This window comes from Phytophthora sojae (genome assembly GCF_000149755.1).
Source record: "Phytophthora sojae unplaced genomic scaffold PHYSOscaffold_10, whole genome shotgun sequence".
Classification (NCBI taxonomy): Eukaryota; Oomycota; class Peronosporomycetes; order Peronosporales; family Peronosporaceae; genus Phytophthora; species Phytophthora sojae.
In genome coordinates this window covers 232,738-252,882 of record NW_009258124.1, presented here as the reverse complement: position 1 = coordinate 252,882, position 20,145 = coordinate 232,738, and the positions used below count along the sequence as shown (strand labels likewise).

General features: G+C 53.1%; 9 protein-coding genes across 9 annotated transcripts; 3 read left to right on the top strand and 6 right to left on the bottom strand.

Moving 5' to 3' along the window:
• Positions 1 to 165: 165 nt before the first annotated feature.
• PHYSODRAFT_256828 (hypothetical protein) lies at positions 166 to 1,585 on the bottom strand (the record flags this gene model as incomplete). The annotated part of the gene is made up of 4 exons (XM_009537001.1): positions 166 to 382; positions 451 to 956; positions 1,022 to 1,357; positions 1,442 to 1,585. 4 exons carry the CDS (start codon positions 1,583 to 1,585, stop codon positions 166 to 168), a joined length of 1,203 nt encoding a protein of 400 aa, XP_009535296.1.
• Positions 1,586 to 1,942: 357 nt separating this feature from the next.
• Positions 1,943 to 2,350, top strand: PHYSODRAFT_438227 (hypothetical protein; the record flags this gene model as incomplete). The annotated part of the gene is made up of 1 exon (XM_009537000.1): positions 1,943 to 2,350. A coding segment is annotated over one exon (408 nt), but the record flags the coding sequence as incomplete, so codon positions are not given.
• Positions 2,351 to 2,518: 168 nt separating this feature from the next.
• PHYSODRAFT_416099 (hypothetical protein) lies at positions 2,519 to 2,713 on the top strand (the record flags this gene model as incomplete). Its single annotated transcript, XM_009536999.1, has 1 exon — positions 2,519 to 2,713. A coding segment is annotated over one exon (195 nt), but the record flags the coding sequence as incomplete, so codon positions are not given.
• A 1,017-nt stretch (positions 2,714 to 3,730) lies between these two features.
• PHYSODRAFT_524656 (hypothetical protein) lies at positions 3,731 to 4,873 on the bottom strand (the record flags this gene model as incomplete). The annotated part of the gene is made up of 1 exon (XM_009536998.1): positions 3,731 to 4,873. The coding sequence occupies one exon, from the start codon at positions 4,871 to 4,873 to the stop codon at positions 3,731 to 3,733; it is 1,143 nt and encodes a 380-aa protein (XP_009535293.1).
• A 912-nt stretch (positions 4,874 to 5,785) lies between these two features.
• PHYSODRAFT_524334 (hypothetical protein) lies at positions 5,786 to 6,946 on the bottom strand (the record flags this gene model as incomplete). The annotated part of the gene is made up of 1 exon (XM_009536997.1): positions 5,786 to 6,946. One exon carries the CDS (start codon positions 6,944 to 6,946, stop codon positions 5,786 to 5,788), a length of 1,161 nt encoding a protein of 386 aa, XP_009535292.1.
• Positions 6,947 to 7,646: 700 nt separating this feature from the next.
• On the bottom strand, positions 7,647 to 11,762 carry PHYSODRAFT_318641 (hypothetical protein; the record flags this gene model as incomplete). Its single annotated transcript, XM_009536996.1, has 1 exon — positions 7,647 to 11,762. The coding sequence occupies one exon, from the start codon at positions 11,760 to 11,762 to the stop codon at positions 7,647 to 7,649; it is 4,116 nt and encodes a 1,371-aa protein (XP_009535291.1).
• Positions 11,763 to 12,042: 280 nt separating this feature from the next.
• Positions 12,043 to 12,495, bottom strand: PHYSODRAFT_288581 (hypothetical protein; the record flags this gene model as incomplete). The annotated part of the gene is made up of 1 exon (XM_009536995.1): positions 12,043 to 12,495. The coding sequence occupies one exon, from the start codon at positions 12,493 to 12,495 to the stop codon at positions 12,043 to 12,045; it is 453 nt and encodes a 150-aa protein (XP_009535290.1).
• Positions 12,496 to 13,235: 740 nt separating this feature from the next.
• On the top strand, positions 13,236 to 16,084 carry PHYSODRAFT_448306 (hypothetical protein; the record flags this gene model as incomplete). The annotated part of the gene is made up of 5 exons (XM_009536994.1): positions 13,236 to 13,397; positions 13,469 to 13,953; positions 14,020 to 14,566; positions 14,747 to 15,680; positions 15,918 to 16,084. Coding segments are annotated over 5 exons (2,295 nt in total), but the record flags the coding sequence as incomplete, so codon positions are not given.
• Positions 16,085 to 17,223: 1,139 nt separating this feature from the next.
• Positions 17,224 to 18,544, bottom strand: PHYSODRAFT_525744 (hypothetical protein; the record flags this gene model as incomplete). The annotated part of the gene is made up of 2 exons (XM_009536993.1): positions 17,224 to 18,372; positions 18,446 to 18,544. 2 exons carry the CDS (start codon positions 18,542 to 18,544, stop codon positions 17,224 to 17,226), a joined length of 1,248 nt encoding a protein of 415 aa, XP_009535288.1.
• Between the last annotated feature and the right edge of the window lie 1,601 nt (positions 18,545 to 20,145).

Here is a 20,145-nt window from a genome sequence, read left to right as displayed (position 1 = left end):
AATATACAATAGCGTTAAAGTACCAGTCTTTCAAAAGAAGCAACTTGTTTCGGTCTACTAGGACTTGTGTGTAGCTCCTTCAGTAATACAAGTGCAGTGCACTGTTATGCACTAGCAACGCAACTTCTTACCGTCCATTAAAACGAGGCATGGCGACGACACTTCCTACACCCACGAATCGAGGATTTCCTTGCGCGCTCGCTGCTGGTCTTCGTTTTCACGGTCCAACGCCTCCACTTCGATTCCGGGGAAGTTGTTCTCAATCAGCGCCTTGAGCTGCGGCAGAGCCTCCTTTGGTGGTGCGTAGGTGCCGCTATCATTGTCAATGATGAGCTTGGGCTCCCCAAACAGGAAGTTGTCGACGCGGAACTCACCAGCGTACCTGTTTACAAGTCGAATCCACATCAGTCCACCCCCAAACAGCCAAAACAATGAGAAAAAGACACGTACAGAACCGAGAATGCGGCGCCCGAGTGCAGCATGTGCTTGGAGAGCATGTCCTTGAAGAACGCGGCGCCCGTTTCGGAGAAATACCAGCCATTCTTGGTGATGACGTACGTGAAGAGCACGGGCTTCTCCTGGCGCCTTCCGTCGTGGATGAGCTTGAAAAACTCGGCAGGCGACGAAATCGCGCCGTACTTGGTGTTCTTTGGACCGTGTGTGTAAATGACTGCGTGCTGCGTCATGATCGCCTGGCGAAGCACGGGAGACTCCGGGAAGTCCGGCGAGAAGATCCGCTGGATCGTCGGGTAGTTCTTGTTCCACTCCTGGTCTGTCGGCAAGAATTGCGAGACGTTGTGCAGCTGGATGTGGTACGCCAACGACTCGATCTTGGCATCATTGGACGTCGACATGGTCATGAGACCGGCAGTCACGCTCGAGTGCACCGAATACCGCACAGGTCCGAGCTCCTGAAGCAAAACCCGACGCATCGGCTCAACCGGATGCGACTTGACCTGCAATTTTCAATTGAGGTTAGCACACACAAATGATATAATTTCACCGAGACTTTTAGACGCACCTTGATCACAATAGTACCGGCGTTCCTGCCGTTGAGTGAGATGGCCTGCTCGAACGTGGATACCGTCCCGTCCGTGTTGACCGCAGTGAACTGGGTCTCCCCCAGCTCATCGTCGGCGTTCACGTCCTTGTCGAACAGGTAGAGCTTGCAGAGCGAGTATGGTCGCACGTTTCTAAAATAGAACTTCTCGTTCCAGACCGGTTCCAGAGTCGAGAAGACCGGGTGCGTCCAGGCCACTTTCTTGCCGTCCACTGCGATGATGGCGTAGGCGTCACTGGAGCTCAATTGGCCTTTCATTAAGGCCGTGACGCCCAAATAGTCACCGGCGACGATGTTCTGTGTGGTTGGCATTATTATCTAGTGGTTAGTAGAGTTTCAAACTGGAACAGTACAGAAAACTAATTTTGAATTCCGTCGCACTTTGGCCGACACGATCTCGAGCTCCACATCCAGCACGGCGCCCTCCGGTAGGTCCGATTCGTCTGACGGCAACGGGAAGAGCGTGGGCGCCGAGTGGGGCAAGGCTGGCCGCGCGCCCTTGGCGTTGGAAGGAGCCTGGCCCATAGTCGCTGCAACGGAACGGGGAATTCAAATCTGAGCGGTTCTGGACCAAATCAAGAGAAAGCAAATGTTTACCCACGAACAGTTCTAAACTGTACCCATAACTGTAAACATGGGTACACAATCTTTCTATATGCACGACTGAGTCAGTTTTTGAGAATAATGTGCACCTGTCGTTGTGGCCATAATAATAGAAGACGATAAGCTTAGATAAGCTTTTTGTTCTCAACACTATGGCGGGACTCCATGAGCGGATGCAGCGGTCGGTCGCTCGCATCGTCCACAAGTGGGAATCCGTGCAGGTGGAGCTCCATGGCCACTACTCGATCGAGAGGTTCACCGTGTTGAGCCAGTTTCTGGCGCGCGTTGGTGATTCTACCCTTGACTCCGTTGCCCGGTCTCCTTCTCGTGGCTCTGATCGACGCGATGCCACTCGAAGACATCGACAAGGGTTTCGCCCACAGCGGAACTTCGTGGGTGCGCGCCACAGTGACGTGCTTCATCTACACGCACTGCGCCATCGAGCAGATCCGACTGTACAGTCCGAACCTCAACTTGCAGCCAACAGGAGTACTCCGTACCTCGGTTCCAGCAGCGCTCCTCACCAACATCCTCGCGCTCGGCTTGTCATGGTTCATATGCTGGCCGCTGCCGTTCACCACACTCTTAATGTCAGGTCCGTGGCTGGGCTTCACGACGTTCTTCCTGCTGCGAGTCTGCGGAGCCCAAATGCGTGCAAACCCAGAGGCTGTCAAGGATGTGGTGCGGTTCGCTACCATCGGTGGAGCTCAGGTCACGATCCTGCTGGCCTACGCCGTTTTCAGCACAATTTTCGCCAACTTGTCGCCGACGCTCCAGCCTCTGTTCGCCCTGCTGATCCCGGTGTTTAAACTCGTGCAGAAGAACGTGCCCAGCCGCATCCTCTCCGGCCGCGACGATACCAAGCTGCAGATTGTGATCTTCAACGTCGAGATCTTCAACGCGCTCTTCATCTCCACGTGTATGCAAAACTCGCAGTCAATGGGCACGAGTATCACACTCATTGCGGTGGATCTGCTGCAGGCGGCCATCTCGCTGCTCGACTTGTACCGCATGGTGAACGACGTGAGGAACATCATGGACGAGCTCGGGCTCGGCAGCAACGAATTGATACCAACGGCAGAGCTTGTGCTCGAGAACTACCCGGCCACAGCAAATCGCCGGCTCACAACAAAGAGACAGAGATCCAACGCATTGACTAGCACATCAATACCACGTATTGCCAGAATTTCTCCGAAGAAGAAGCAGGTGCTGCCAACGATGCGGATGGAAGCTGGCGAGTACGAGATTCCAGTCCCATTATCCAAGTCACTATCTGTTAGGGACGTATCACACGTATTCTCGGGCAGGTCCGCTTCGAACGACAAATCTGTTGAACTCGCTCCGGCCATTGCAGCGACCAGTATCGACAGATTAACAAATCGAGAACACTATATGTTGCTCAAGAAGGCGCTTCAAGTGCTGTTTCTAATGGAATTTATGCTACTTGTGGAGTTCACGGAAGTGGTGGTGCCCATTATCTACGGTAAGTCTTGAGACTGGAGCTGATCGACAGCGTTGCTTTGTTAGATTAATGGTGCTTTTCCTTGCTATCATAGGCGGATACATGACTGTCCTGTACTACCTGCCGAACCGTCAATATTATCCGCAGCTGGCTTAACTTACAGACCAAGAGCTTCGAAGCCGAGTTGGGAGCGTGCTGGCATACGGAATGCTTGAGCTCGGGTCGCTGGTACTTCTCCTCCTCGTGCTTAACCGCCTAGCGCATCGTCAGCCCCTTCAGCAACTTGCCTTTGTACTTGAGGAAGAGTTCCTCATGATCCAACCCAAACTGATCCTCTGGGTTACCATGACGATGCAATCCACGCTGCCACAGCTAGGTACGGGCCGATTCATTGGCGGTGTAGTGCTGTAAATTCTAACTGTTGTGACTGAACAGGAGTGGATTATAGCTTCAAGTTTGCGTGGCTTCACAACAGTACTAACAGTACTGTCGTGCGCTAGACCATTTGATCAATGCCAATTTCGTATCTATGCAAGGTACATGTATTCAAGTCAAGTCCGTGTGAGGCTCGGATAGATTGGACGAAGTTTCACCACTCGATGCGCTCAGAACTTTCTCGCCTTGACGCAGCCCATCTTGGCCGACGTGCAGACCTCGCAGATCTGTGAGGTGTACGACCGCTTGCAGCCGAACTTGGCGTTGGCACAAACCTTGCTGTTCTTGTAGCACGGAGGGTTACTGTTCGTGAGATATTCCACCGTCGGAAGGGGCTTCATCACTCCACCGTCGACCGTCGCCGCATTCGCTTTCACCAGCTTACCGTAGGCGGTCACGAGCTTCTCGGCGCGCTTAGCGTTGGCGTTGCTATCACCAGGGTTGGCCCAAAACTTGAGGCCCTCGATCCATTTCACTTGATCGCCAGACACCTGGACGTTGAATTCCACTCCGCCAGCCTTGCAGAACTCGGCGTAGTCTTTGTACGTGGTGCCCGTCGTCGGGCTGATCATCGACGTGATGCCGACGACGTCGTCCAGCGGGATGTAGCCAAGCACCTCGTACGAAAACGTACAAGTCTCTCCGTCAGGATCAACACCGAGAGGGCACATGCCGCCAGCGTACTGGGCACGACAAGCGTCGGTCTTGTCACTCCAGCGACTCTGAGGACAACTGTTGGGGAACGAGAACCAGTAGTTGTGCGGGTACGGCGCGATGGCTTCGTTGTCTTGGAGCGAGCCACCGACACAGAAGCCCAGGTTCGGTTGCCCATTGGTGCCGACGTACTGGTTGCACACGTCGGGGAAGGATCCGTCGGCGTTGGGGTCGCACTGGCCGCCGTCCATGGCCATGAACGGGCAGTGCTCGATGGCGAAGTCGTACTGGTTGGTGGCGTTGGCGTAGAAGTCCATGGACGCGGTGGGCTGCACCACCGTCGTCTGGTAGAACACGACGTACTTGATGTTGTTCTTGCGCTTGCAGTCGGTGATGACGGGCTTGTTGATGCACTCGGCCTGCACGTACTTGAGTGCACCTTCGACAGCGGCCATGTTGACGGTGTCGAGCACGGCGCGGTACTTCTGGTCGAAGGTGGAGTAGTATTTGGACACGAAGCGCTGCTTGTCGGCGTTCCACTGGGGCATGTCACCCTGGACTCGGGCCTGCAGAGACGTCACCTTCTGGAAATGGCAGCCCGAGCCATCCGACTTGCCTTCCACAGACAGGTCCGTCGTTGCGGCAATCGTCGCGCACATTGCGAGACTCATTGCCGACAAGATCTTCATCGTTGCTGTTGGACAAGTTGAGGCGTCGTGGTTGGTTGGTTATGAGGAGAAAACGAAGTGGTTGGATATGTCGCTACAGCGAGCATGCCGTGGAGGCGTGGAGGACGAAGATACGATTCGTTTCGGATATCCGAGACTTGAGCGGACGCAATGGTTTCGTATCCTCGCTTTTTAGTGAAGGAGCGCGTCCGTTCCTGGCGTCGGCGCGAGTATCAAGCTCCACAAAACAAGCTCGCTCAGCTACACCACGCCGAAAGTCAGCTAGGTAACTTGAGCTTTCGACTCTAACGCACCGATCCCTGATCTCCTTCGAAACATATATTTATTAAAAATATATTTATATTATTTCCTTAAGTATTTATCAACTTTAACGGTAAATTGATACTCTACAACGTTATTTATTTCATCATATTACACTTTATGTGACTTTTTGTATGGTGCACCATTACACAAATACAATTGGTTTAATTAGTTTGATTCGAAAGCTTGCAATTATGCAAATGAAATAATTGTTAACATAAATATACGTTTTCGTGGTAGGGGGTGGAGGTATAATACCACAGATAATGTCAAGCGGGGGTTGTAGCATCCGTTTGAACACCAGAGTGTCAGGTTGATGGGATATCTACCGAGGAGCTAGTAGGATATGTACGTACCTATACTGTAGTATGCAAGGATACGAAATGCTTGAGTTTGTACATTCTCCCCTTTGCTTAGTCGCTGTGGATCGTCATCTCTGCTGCAACTAACCTGCTCCCAAAACTGGCTTGCTGGGTGTCATAATTCTGTAATTACAGCATGGGCGAGAAGATCTTATCTACATGGCGCTCTGTACAGGCAGAGCGGTAGGTACCTAGTATCTCGTTCAATTTGTGTTGACACTTAGTGCTTCTTCACCTTCACACAGCCCTTTTTCATCGACGTACAGACTTCGCAGATCTGCGAGCGGTACGAGCGCTTGCAACCGAATTTCGCCTTGGCACAAACCTTGCTGTTCTTGTAGCACGGAGGGTTGCTGGCCGTGAGCGACTCGATCGTCGGCAGGGGCTTCATCACACCGCCATCCGTTGTCGTCGGATTCGATTTGACCACCTTACCATACGCAGACACGAGCTTCTCAGCGCGCTTGGCGTTGGCGTTGCTGTCACCAGGGTTGGCCCAGAACTTGAGGCCCTCGATCCACTTAACCTGACTACCAGAAACCTCAACATTCAACTCCACTCCGCCAGCATTGCAGAACTCGGCGTAGTCAGCGTAGGTCTTCCCGGTGTTCGAGTTGACCATCGACGTGATGCCGACGACGTCGTCCAGCGGGATGTAGCCAAGCACCTCGTACGAAAACGTACAAGTCTCTCCGTCAGGATCAACACCGAGAGGGCACATGCCGCCAGCGTACTGGGCACGACAAGCGTCGGTCTTGTCACTCCAGCGACTCTGCGGACAACTGTTGGGGAACGAGAACCAGTAGTTGTGCGGGTACGGCGCGATGGCTTCGTTGTCTTGGAGCGAGCCACCGACACAGAAGCCCAGGTTCGGTTGCCCATTGGCGCCGACGTACTGGTTGCACACGTCGGGGAAGGATCCGTCGGCGTTGGGGTCGCACTGGCCGCCGTCCATGGCCATGAACGGGCAGTGCTCGATGGCGAAGTCGTACTGGTTGGTGGCGTTGGCGTAGAAGTCCATGGACGCGGTGGGCTGCACCACCGTCGTCTGGTAGAACACGACGTACTTGATGTTGTTCTTGCGCTTGCAGTCGGTGATGACGGGCTTGTTGATGCACTCGGCCTGCACGTACTTGAGTGCACCTTCGACAGCGGCCATGTTGACGGTGTCGAGCACGGCGCGGTACTTCTGGTCGAAGGTGGAGTAGTATTTGGACACGAAGCGCTGCTTGTCGGCGTTCCACTGGGGCATGTCACCCTGGACTCGGGCTTGTAGCGACGTCACCTTCTGGAACCGAGGAGTCGAATAGGTGCCGCTGACACCGACGGCGCGCAAATTCCCGTAGTCCGACCGAGAAGCTTCGACAAACAGAGCGGGCATTGCAAGACATAATGCCGACAAGGTCTTCATCGCGTGTTGAATACTCCGGGGGTGAAGTGCTTGGTCGGACAGTGCAAAAGTGGAAATGGAAGTGAGGTCGTTACGCCTGCTGTACGCGTGAGCAGCAACTATATGGCGGGAGCACGCGCCGGGTCGGCGTGCAAAACGAAAGCTTGCAGTGCTAGTTGCGGTGTTCGTTTCAGAGAGAAGATAGTTTACTGCCGGTTTATTGGCAGTGACCGGAACGTGTGCAACGCCGAATGCATGGGTTTCAGACTCGCGGCCAAGTGTATGTCCGGCCGGCCTTTCGGCGGAGTTTCCTCTCCATGGTGTTTAGCGCCTGTCCGCAGTGATGCATCGCCCTCCGTCGCAACTTCGGACACAATCCTGTCCGTCCGTTGCACTGTTAGGCAAGGCAAGGGACTTGAGGCCCTCCACAAACAACGCATGACTCGGCTTGGCTAGTGCTCAAGTGGAAGTTTCGTGGAAGAAATATTTCAGCGTTGTTGCTTGTTGATGGTGGTGCCGAAAGTGTGAGATCAGACCATTGGGATGCGTTCGAGCTTGGTATCTCTTCAGTTTCGCACGACCATCAAGACTGGTACGTCCTGATGAAAAAAAATCTTGTGCATCATAGTTAAATCCAAACCAGATCTACCAGCTTTTGGTGGTGCGTCAGGGGGTAACGGACAGGTTTGCGTCACTTTCGCATCGGGAGGTTGTCGTGGTGGAACTTGCGTCGCAACCAGTCCCTCACCGGCCCCAGCACCACGAAGTACTCGAACAGGATAGAGGCGATCACGTTACCGAACAGCAGCACGAAGTACTGCGCTCTAAACGCCCAGGGCATGGGGATATCCGGCAGCACCATCACGTTCGTGCCACTCGAGATACGAAACAGATCGCTGAGCTTCCCTGGCGGCCCCAGCAGCAGATACGTATCCAAACCCACCAGTAACACACACAATGCAACGAGGGCGTGATTACTCCAGATAGAGGCGCGATAGCGCGAGCCGAAGCTGAACACCCAAGCCGCAAGCTGCTGCTGTGTGATGATCGTGAAGAAGAGCGTGGTCGCCAAGTGGTTGTCGGAGAGCAGCCACCACTTGGCCAGATCGATGTTGTCCGGACTGAACGGACAGTACCAGCGTTGCGAGGCCAGCATGTGGATACCGGACACCAAGAAGACGACGTTGATGAGTTCTTGTCCCAAGATCGAGAGCAGCGTCGACGGCCCGACGAGACTCGACGTCGGTCGTTGATCACGCAGCTCTGGCAGTGGCTTGGACAGTGTGATGACGTACGAAAGCCCCACGAGCGTGAAGCCGTCGGCCAGGATGAAGCACCACTCGGACAGAATGGTGGCGTTGTACCATTGGAATAGCCGCAGCGTCGACGCGATGACGCCGTACATGATGAGGAACTTGACTGAAGCAAAGGACGTGGCTAAGCTGCATCGTCCTTCACGACAAACATCCACCACGGACTGAATAGTCTTGGATTTGCTGGTGAATGGCGACACTACAGAAGCATCGGCGTCGCTTAGAGCAATACCAGCGTGGGCTATACGCAACGCACCGCAGTCGTTGCCTCCATCTCCACACATGCCAGTCACCGCTCCAGCTTCCATGTGCATCTTGACACAGTCCACCTTGTCGTCCGGGGTCATGCGACTGAAGATGCGGACGTGGAAGAGGAGGTGACTCATCTCGCCCAAGCTCTTGAGTCGATTGAAGGCAGCGCCGGTGAGTGCGAGCTCCACGTCGTCTCCGTTTATCGCCATGTTCTTAACCGCTTGATGGTCGATTATCACCCCACTATCCACGTCCCGCCACTCCACGTCGCCAAGTTTTGCATTAACTCCACTGCCAGTCCGCTCGACGTCTCCGAGAATCACCCGCGAGTCTGGAGCCACCATGCCGCTGTTACGCGCGATGTAGCAGCCGCACATGGCGTTGTCGCCCGTGATCATCACCACGCGAATATCTCCAGCCTTGAGTTGAGCTATCGCATCGGTTGTGTCCTCCTTCAGCTCGTTACGGAACAGAATCAACCCCAATAGGGACAAACCTTCGTCTACAGCGTCTCGGTTCGCTAAGAAGGCGTCGATTTGATCGTTCGTCCAGTTGCTCGGGAGCCGACGGTACGACAGCCCCAACACGTAGCACCCGTCCTTGGCCAGTTGGTCGGCCACGGACTTGTAGTCACTTGGAACGCTGTCAGGCTTGCTCAACTGCTGCATGCGCTCGTAGGAGCCCTTGCAGAAGACGAAGATCTGACCGGTCTTCCGATCCCGAACCACGACGCTCATGGACATGCGATGATGGTCGAAGTCGAAGCGTTTGATGAACTCCAGCTCGTCTCCAGCGGGGGATTTAGCCACCGGTTGCGAGCCTTCGCGTTCTACCAGCGTCCACCGAGTCGCCTCAAACATCCGCAGCTCAACTTCATTGCCTACCAGCTTCCCGTCGAGAGAACCGACGGAGTGGCAGGTGGCTAAAGCGTACTGAGTTGTCGCTAACATGTTGGAATCCTCCTTGGTAATTGGCAGGAAGGAGTTGGAGATTAAATCCACAGACTGCACTCCCAAATAGTCCAAGCCTTGCTTAGTCAGCGTCCCAGTCTTGTCGAAGCAGAACACGCGGACTTTACCGCACAAAGTGATGCGCTTCACGTTAAGGGAAAAGATCCCAGACTTTTGGAGTCTTGCACCGGCGTTGACTTGCCCCACGGTGATCACTACCGGCAGCAGAGGGCTCACCACAGCGGAGATCATGAAGATGCAGTAGCAGAACGCCGTCATTTTGTTGTTGAGCTTGCCATTCCCCAGAAGAAAATTGATTCCGATCACACACGCCACGGCGGAGTACACGAGCAGCAGTGCGATGAGAGCCTTGAGGTGCTCGTCGTACTTGAAGCGCATGGGCACTGGGAACAGGATCGACTGGATCAATTGGCCCTTGGTAGTGTGAGCTCCAGTAGTCTGCACTACCGCGTGGATCTCCTCATTGCGACCGGATGACAGTACGCGAGTTCCTGAATAGAGTGTGTGCTTCTTGCCTCGCCCTTCAGAGTCGTACACAGTCGCGCTATGATCTGGGATTGGGAACTTCTGGACGGGCATGGACTCACCCGTCAGCATAGATTCGTCACACACTGTGGAGCCCTTGACGATCACCATATCACAGGGTACAACCCAGTTTTCATAGACTTGTACCAGATCTCCAGGCACTAGTAATGAAGACTCCACTAACTGCCACCCGTTGTCGCGGAATACTGTGACTTCCGTTCGGTATCGCGTCATCTTGACGATAGCAGCTTGCATGTTGCGCTTGGTGTAGATGTTGATGATCGCCGTGCCTAGAACCACTAGAGTCATGACGATACCCATGTTCCAGTACGTGAAGTAGTGCCACACGTAGTAGCACATGATCTGGTAGATGTAGAACAGCGTCAGGAACTCGTGGAGAATGGAGCTCAATAGTGAAGGCATGGCTACATCAACGACGTTCAAGCCGATAGTATGAAGGCGCCTCTCCGCCTCAACAGACGACAAGCCGGACCCTCCAGCAGCTCCAATATCTGCATAAGTTCGTCCGATAGAGATCTCGGACGGGACAAATCTTCGACTCTCGTCGTTGTAAATGTATCGTAAGTGCTGGAAATCCACGAAGCGTTTGCCTCCGATAGTCTCAACTCGAATTGTTTCCTGGTATCCTCGCAGTTTGCCAGAAGTGTTGAACCAATTCTCCACTTTGGCCACTAACGCTGACACACCCGAGCGATCTGTGAGCATGATCTCCGAGTCGTCGCTCTTGAGTATGTGCACAAACTCGCAACTGTGCAGAGGGCTTGGAACTCGGAAGAAGTTCGGCAGGTCGCGTTGGTACTTGACGATCCCGATCAGCCAGAGAGCTGCGAAGAGCCAAACGAGAAAGAAGACGGAGGCGCTTGCACTCAACGGATCGAACAGAGCGGGCGTGAAGCTGCCGTAGTAGTCGCAAATGATAATAAACAGCAGTACGTGAAGTACTACACTGACCGCCACGAAATAGGCGAATACAGCTCTCCCCTGACTCGAGTTTGAGAATCCACTCTGGATAAGCTGTTGACTCTCCATATTCTCGTCGTGGATGAGCTCGTACCGCGGACGTGTGATGATTCCCTTAAGATCGGACACTCCACTCGAGGCAAGAGTCTGCTTATCGTCGTCATCTTGTACGCGATTCTTGCGGAGAATTACGTGACGATGGAAACTCCACCACGCAAGTAGAGCGAAGCAAGTCAAGTACACGAGGTACACGACGAGTAAGGGGGCTTCAGTGAAGTTCGTGAACTGGAAACTTTGACTCTGCTGGTCACTTATGCACGCAGCTTTGCTGTCTTCGTCCACGCTTCCGTCCGCTAGCATGAGACTGACACACTGCGCTCCGACTGGAAACGAAGCGTTGTTGTTGCGCGGATTGGACGGAGACGTCCAGAAGACGGCCGCATCATGGGAATCCTCACTAAGTGACGCGTTTTCACTCCCGCACTGTAAAAATTGGTGCAGTTCCCCAGTCTCTGGGTCGATCATCACAGTCTGCACCCGACAGATCGACGCTGAGTCGTCGTACGAGAAGACGGGGGTATCTGGAGTGTAGCGCACGTACGGGAAGTTCACTTGGCGTGGCTGACTCCACCCGGCTCTGTAGTTGTCTTCGTAGGTGCCGCCTGTGGGTCGATTGAACTTGGTGAAAACCTCGCGAGTACTGGCGGACGTAGAGCAGCAGAAATACTCCGGATGGTGGCGTTGAGGACACGCCTCGTAGTCCATCGGATTGGCGGCCCCATCAACACTGGGGACTATCACAGCCGAGCAGAAGACCGCTACTGCAGCTAGCTCGTCCAACATGGCGCCGAGAGCGGACGTGAGCGGACGGCCACCAAACTGAGAATGAGCAAAACTGTTCTAACGGCGACCTAAGACGGATGAATCAACGGACCTTATAGCTACTGAAATTATTGAGCGCAAAATATAGAGGAATTTAGATAAAAAGTTGTTTTATTTTCGATCGGATAAGTGTATTCACAGTGTTTTAGCGACGCATCGCCGATCAATCTCCTCGGTTGAAGCCGTTGGCCTCGTAAAACTCTTGAGGCATGAGTTTGTTCCGGTAGAGGATTTTGAAGTCGGCGTCGTTGTCGGCCAGCACCTTGGCCAGTCTCAGGTGGTTGACCGCCTTCGCCTCGCTCCGCTTCCGAGCCCATTCGCGAACCTCTCGCCCGAGATTCGTCTTGGACGCCCAAGCTTTGAGCTTCTTCGCCAGCTCCGTCGCGCCTCTCTCCTCGTCATCGGTACCACGAAGCGATCGCTTGCTTTCAACTGGTCCGCGTTTGAGAGACTCAACAACTTGGAGTCGGGGTGAGTTGCGGAGAGAGCATCGCCGCCCACAAAAATGGTCAGCGCGACCATCAGGAGAAGCAGCCACTTGTTCATCGGTGTACACTTGAAACTGAGGCACTTGAGTCGGGGGAGGAGAAACTTGGGGAATGAAGGTGTACACCATGCAACGTGGGCCACCAAGTTATCTACCGGACGAGTTCTGCTCATCAATCATTACTTTTTCCCCATCACGAGAGCCCCATGATCGCGTTCAATTACAGGAGTTGTACCTTTGTTTTGCCACTGAGTCGAGTCGAGACCATCCCTATCTCTCAAGTTAAGTTTTATTTTTTCATCTATATATATTTGAAAGAGAGTTGTGCTGTGAGCTTGTGCTGCATGGATAATTATAACAACGCCACTTTTGCTCCATTTCCTGGTGTATGTTGGCTCGCGGTGAGAGCTGAGGGATGGCAAGCCAGCGACAACCTCTTCGTATCTCGACGCGTGACATCCACGAGTACATCAATCGGCGTTCACAGGTAAACCATGCTTTCGAGTATCGCTCTCCACTTTGTTTTAACGCGTTGTGGTAATTAGTTGTGTGATTCCCGCATCGAGGACGCGTACATGAGGCTCTCGTCGCGTCATAGTCAGAGCCAGAGCAGACCAGCCTCACCTGCTTCTTCCAATGGATTTGAGCGCCGCACTTTGTCGTCTTCAAGCCTCAGTGGGTCTTCACGGAAACGTGTGACTTTGGACGATGTCGTGCGACCGTCTTCAGCCCAAGAGCGCAGATCAAACGACAGCTTATCTAGCAGCAAACCTCGAGGAATCTTGAAGAAGACCGAGTCCCCCGTCGCAAGTAGAGAACCGCGTCGCCATCGCTCAAGAGAGTCTCCGGACGAGTGGTTCCAACGAATTATGTACGTCAAGAGGCTCTCACCACTAGATCTGTGCGAGATTTTCTCGTACGGAGACGCCAGGAAGCACCCGCTTGTGCCTCTGAGTCACGTCTGCGAGGTTCTCTTTGATCTCGACCCCGAATCGGCGAATGGCTCGGATCCGGTTACTGACGAAATGGAGGTAAGCATTGCTGTCTACCACGAAGATATTTTGCAGAAAGCTCACATTTGTTTTATTTCTTCTACGACCAGGAGTTTCTGTATCAATTTGCTACTGAGGAAGGAGGAGAAATCATAGTGAACATCCGAGAGGCCTTGCGAGCGCTTAACATTTGGCAGTCTCGAGTCACTTCTTCATCCGCTCAAGTTGCTCCAACCAAGGCGGCGTCAGATGCTCACTCCAAAGCACTCGTCCTCGAATCCAAGAACAAGAAGCTTAAGGACGTCATTTCCAACCTGCAAGAGGCCAATCTACGGCTCAGCAGACAACTGGAATCGACAAAACTCGCTATGAGTCCGAAGTCAGCAGAGGAATCAATGCCGCCCGCTTGGTCGCCTCGAAGTCGAGCGACAATGAAGACGTCGAGTGTTGAGGTTTCTCCAGTCAAGTTCAAAGCCACGTCTCCAACCAAACGGACGACATTTTCACCATTAGCTTCCCCAAAATCGAGTTCTTTGCTGCAGGTTGTCAACCTTCACGAGAAAGAGCTGGTGGAGATAGCGAGCAAGCTTCAATTGTGAGTGCTGTATCGATATGTGATACGATTCTGTAGCTAACGTGTCGACGCTTGTGCGGCATTCAGCACGGGTGTGAAGCGGCTGGAGGAGATTTTAATTGAGGGAGATGCAGATTCTACCGGATTCGTGAATTTGAAGCAACTTTGCTACATTTTAGCGGATCAATTCGACTTAAAAGTGAGCGAGACGCGGCTGATCGAAGTGTGTATGGGCATGAACTTCAACTCGCAGGCTCAGCTCGACTACAAAGAGTTCGTAGACGTGCTGATGGATATTCTCATCTACGCCTTACCGGACATTCGGGAGTCTGCAAAGCGGAAATCTATTCTCCGTCTGGACCAGTATTTACAGAGTGGATTCCCACCAGGGCGTGAGGGCGCTCGGCAGCTACTGGATGCCCTTTGCTCCAAGTATGACTTGGACGGAGACCAGATTATTTCAGTGGCAGAATTGGTGCGCGTGTTTCACGTGGATTTAGCGAAACATCACGCTCTCAACCTCCCATTCCCATTGGAAGAGCACGAAACCATCCAACTCGCCCACCCGTTTATCCAGCACAATTCACAAGATAGATGCTCAGAGGGATTTTTATCCTACGCAGAGCTACTTGATGTGATATTAGGCCCATTCCCGATGGAGGATAACAGAGCCGCTAAGCAATGGAAGCGAGCGCTTAACAGGGAATTCTGGCGCGGTATCTATATGGCACTGTGCGGTGGTGACGCTCGGATGGAGCAGAAAGTGTTGGCTCAACTCGGGAAAATCCTCGCAAAACTTGATCGTGAATCGAAGTTCGCGATTTCGACGAGGTACTTTAAGCGGATTTTCGAGCGACACATTTCATCGGACGACATGGACGTAGTGATAGCAGCTCTCGGATTGGATAGTTCTGCCTCGGATGACGACAAAAGTGGAGTTGCATTGAGGTATGACGTCCTGTTGAAGATGGTTTTCGGTTCTCCGGATCTAAATGATGATCGTTACTTCGACTGCTGCATCCGAAAGAAGCTTATGCGCGAGCAGGATCGACTTCAAGCTTATATAACGGAGCTCATGACAACAAAAGGGTCATCACACGGGCTGTCGCTTCAGGATTTCCACGATACATTCGTAGTCCAGGCAGACGAACATCCACTTGCGATGGTTGAATTGTTTTTCCTGTTCGGTAGTGCGGGTTTCAACCACGAAGGGACGGTTGAAGTGAAATCTCTAAAACGTTTCTTGTCAACGAAATGTTGGCGAGACGAGAAGCGTTCTTCTGGTGGTAATCGTAGCTCGGCTGCCGATACTAAAAGTTTCAATGGTTCGTGCGATGTCGAATCACTTAAGAAACTAGTGGCTAAGGGCTGCGCTGGGTACGATTTGTATCGTGTACTAGATGATCTCTCTCGCAAATCGCAGGGTTGGCTCACTCAGAGCGCTGTAGTGAAAGAGCTAATGAAGATGATGCACGAGTTAGGGGTCGTTGGGATCCGCCAAGACGACCTCAAAGCCTTCGTCCAGACTTTGTCAACCCCAGCTGAGGTGAAGCCTGCACGACCTCCTGCCAGAGACGGCATTCATTGTGACGTATTTTTTGACGCGCTTTTTGACTGGAATGCGATGATCAGTAGTATGCGACTGCCTCACTCGTTGGTAGAAGTTAAGAAGATTTTAGAGAAGTTCGACTGGGAGCGCGTGGGCTCGATTCGGCGCGATGATTGGAATAAAGCTTATCGCCTCCTTTGTCAAAACCAGCAGAGTATGCCTGGTTGGGCGATCGACGTGCTGTATCGTCGCTTTCCTGGCCAAGGGCATCACCGCGAGCAAGACCGGAAAATTGACTACGCTCGGCTTATTGTGTTTTTGCTGGACTTCCAGCAGCGACACGCAAGGAAGTCGCTGCAAGCCTGTGTAGTGCAGCATTTCGAGGGGATTTTCGCTGGCGCAATGTCGACAGCCGAAATGGAGAGATTGTTCCGAGCTCTTGACACGGACAACAAAGGCCACTTCAACGCAGCGGACCTGAAGGCCTATTTGAGCAAAGAATTCGAGCGTGATGCGGTAGAATTGGACAGCGGCATCGCGCTATTGAACAATGAAGACGCTCTAGCGTCTGTGATGCGTCTTCTTGCTGGAGACAAGCTCGATAGAGCTCTGAATCGCTCTCTAAACGGTAGCTCTGGACCACCCACTGTTGTCACATTGGAGCGATTCCGTGAGATAGCGAGCTCATTCAGCTCATCGCGTACAAGACCGCCACCCCATTCGAGCTCGACCCGGTCATCAAGCTCGCGAGTTCGACCTTCTGGTATCCAGAGTGAACCGACTGGTGATGATGAGGAAGGTCACGCCATCTCAAGTCTTCGAGTTCTCGAGATCACGATACTGGAGATCGCAAGCGAGTTTGCAGATTCAAAGGGGAATATTCTGCCAGCACGCGCCTTTCGCTACCTGTCGACGGGGGCCACTCCATCGACGAACGAATTTCGGCCCACACCACCGGGCTCTCCCCTCCGTCGGTCCTCCTTGAGCATTAGCTCTACAAACCGTAGTACTTCGGGGCTGTCCTCTAAGATCCACAAGAACAAGCGCGAGTTGGAAGCCTCGACGCTCGATCCCTTGACGCCCGCCAGACTGAAGCAACTGCTGCAGATTTATCACCGCATCAGCGTTTCCACCCACCTCCTGAGTCAATTCTTCCTTCACATCGGCTCACCGTCCAAGTATTTCCTCGACTTGCTGCATTTTGCCCAGTGGGCCGCCCCCCTCTCGGTAGAGCTGCAAGTTAAAGTTCGAGCTGTAGTGAGGCAAATGATCGTTAAGGGCAAAGGCGGCGGTGGGAGGGTGGATCTGGATCGATTCCTCGCTCAACTGCAGCGACGACTGCAGGACTCTCCTGCCAACATGGGGAGTCTGGAGAATCCCCCTCTCCAGTTTGTTTCGATGGCGTTGTTGCTATCGAAGCTTCACCAACTCAACATTCCACTGCACAAGCAAGAGTTGCTGGCTCTACTTAGACACTTTGGGATGGAAGAGAGCCTAGAATCTGTGGACTACGCACTCTTCCTCACACGGCTTTATGAGCTGAATACGGCGATGAGCTCCTCATAAGGTTGAAAACGAATAATATGCCAGTTTAGCTTTTATTTAAACGTCATGATTCGGAATCTGCAGTGTTCGTGCCTGTTAGCACTTCATCCTGGTCACTGTCGGGCCGGATAATCTTCGATTCGTGGGCATAGCGCTTGTGCTCCCCGTCACTATCGATAAAAAAAGTGTAACAAACGTTAGAAAAACTTTACCATACATGAAAACAGGTACACAACCAAACCGTACAAGAAGCAAAAGATGATGAACGTCGCTGTGGTCATAAATATCAGTATCCACTCAGGGCTCGAGTAAAAGTTCTTCGTCGATTCAACGCCCGTAGCACTTAAACTCGTCCGTAAGAGCGCACTCAGAGTCGGCACCACGATGGCCGACAGGAAATTCCCACTCAGTTGTTGCAGAGCTGCCACAGTAGCTGCACTCGTCGGGAACGCGCACTCAACGCCTAATTCCAACACAATCGGCTGCACTGGACCCAGTACAAACCCGAGAAACAGCAGACTCAATAGCGTGGCGTGCACCTCGTTCTTGGGCACCAGTCGGAACAGCGCGATCCCTACAGCGATCAACACGAGGCAGACCTGCATCGCCGCCTTGTGGTTCCTCCTCTCGTCCACATATCGACTGATAACTTGGCTCCCAACCAGTGAACTGATGATAAACACCGACCCAAACACTCCGATTTCAGTCGTAGAGAAGCTCGTGACGCTTAGAAATTTGGTCAGCAACGCGCACATGGCGTTCAGTACACACTCCGCCAAGGAAAATGCGACCAAAGTGTGCCAAAACCCGTCGTGAGTAAACGCGTTCCTCCACTGTCCCCAGTCGTATTCGTCTCCTAGATGGGACTTCGGATGGTCTTGAGTAGAATTAGGGAAGGACCAGAAGAAGAACAACGCTACCGCCCACGCGCCACCAGCCAGCACCGCTAAGGCGAAATTATACCCCGGCACTTCGTCGCTGGAGAAGACCACGAAGGGGGCGATGAGGTAGACGAGAGCCGTGCCCATAGCGTTGGCGTTGACTGCAACACTGGTCGAAGTCGCGCGCATTGAAGACGGGAACCAATTGGCGGACAGCACGGCGGGGGAGTTGACCATGAAGGGCATCGCGAAGGAAGCTAGCACTTGGCCTAGCACTGTGATGTAAACCTCTTCAACGGGGTCGAAGGCGCACGCGAAGTAGCGCAAACTAGCGCCGACAGCTTGCAGTAAGCCACCGAGGAGGACGCCGAACCGAAGACCGAACTTGTCCATGAGCCACGAGCCGATGAAGGAGCACGGGATGTAAGAGACGAAGTAGATGGTGATGAGGTGCTCCGTCCGGATCTACCCGTACACGTCAGTACAGAGTGTCAGCTTGCCATCGATAAGGGGTGTATAGTAGAGAATAGTTCGTTACCCGCTCTTGCCATCTCGCTTCGACGATGCTGTCGATCGGCGCGTACGAGTAGCAAATGGCCTGGTTGATGGCGCTGAGGGCCGACAGGATCGCGAGCATGAACCATTTCTTGCACGAGTCTTGTGGCGACGCCTTGGGGCTCCTCGGGCTCTTCGGCAGCAGAGGTCTATAGCCTGCGGGCCGTGGGGGGGATGGCACAGTTAACCTAGGCTGATTGAGGATCTGCATGCTGGCGCACCTTTGGCTTTCGTCTCGTGGCGGACTGAGGCGGTCATGGGCGCATCTGATCGAAGAGTTAGAGTGAGCCTTGGTTGGATCCGTTGTGATCTTGTCCCGACTGCTCAGCACCGCACGTTTGTGCCTCTTCAAGCCTCGGGATCATTTCCAACACCAAAAGACATTAGAATGACTTTTGAGAAACTAAAAGCGAAAGTAACAAGTAACACTGGCAAGGTTACGGGGCTACTTCATAAATTACGCGTAAATTATCGACCGATTCCAGGTGTGACAGCCGATCGATCGACTATGCAAGGGATCGCGAAGGACGAGGAGCGAACATGAAGGCGGAGAACACTTGCTCTGAAATGCTGCTTAATTCACGCCACGGCGATTTGGCGAGTTTTCTACAGTGAATCCGCATCGACCAAGCATTTACATTTTTTGTATATTTTTGCATTACCATGTCCAAAAATGTTGATAGCGCATATTAGGGGTAGTCAATGCCTGCAGCAGCAACTAATTTTTTTTCTCACTCAGACACGACAAATGTTTTTTTACCAACCACAAGCTGAGTGCGTTGACCACCCCATTCACTGTCCGCAGCAACAGATCAAGATTTTCCGTCCCCCCTCGCCTTCAAACGCCCCAGCCTACGCGCTTGTCCTCTGGGATGCTGGGAAGCGTACGCTGGAATGCCCGGAGCGCCAGCAAGAGGAAGGTGGTGTCCTCTGCCTCCTTCAGGTTGAGTGTGAGAAGGCAACAGCGTGTTCATCCTACTGCAATCGGCGTGGTAGGTGTTGATGTTAGCATGAAACTCCAGTCGGCGTCTATCCGAGTTGTAGAGTTGCTGAGGTCGCGCGTGAGCACGAAGGAGGCTCACCTGTTGTTGATGGTCAAGGTGAGGAGACTGAGCGTGTTGAGTTTTGTTGGGGGAGGCGCTTGTTGCTCGGCCTGCCGATGCGAAAGTAGGGCTAAGTTAGCTGTAGCTAGCGGAGCGAACTGCCGTCCGCTCACTACTCTCAGCGCCTTCCAACACGCAGCGATTAGTGGATGCAGCTTTAGACACAGTCCTAGGCTGCTTGCTAAGGAAGACTCGAGTGTAGTATAGATACAGAGCTCGTGGAAGGGCTCGTGTTCTCTCCGTCCCTCGACATACATTGTGCATTATTACATGATCGCGCTGGAGCAACGCTTGCTGGACACCAAGGCATCCGACTGACACAAGTAGGCTTATTAGATTGACCTTCCGAGTACTCTGCTCGCAGCGCAAGCCCCAAGGGCGGAGTCTTCTCTCGCGCGACGACCATGCTACCGTACCGTTGGTGCTCAGATCTTGGCGCCAGAAAAAAAACGAGCTGCTGCTGCGGCTCGACTTTTTGTTCCGGTCGCCGATTTTTTTCCTGGCCAATCACAGCCCCGGAAAAAAATCCGACTTGCTGCGGCGGGAAAAAGTGAGCTGTTGCTGCGGACATTGACTACCC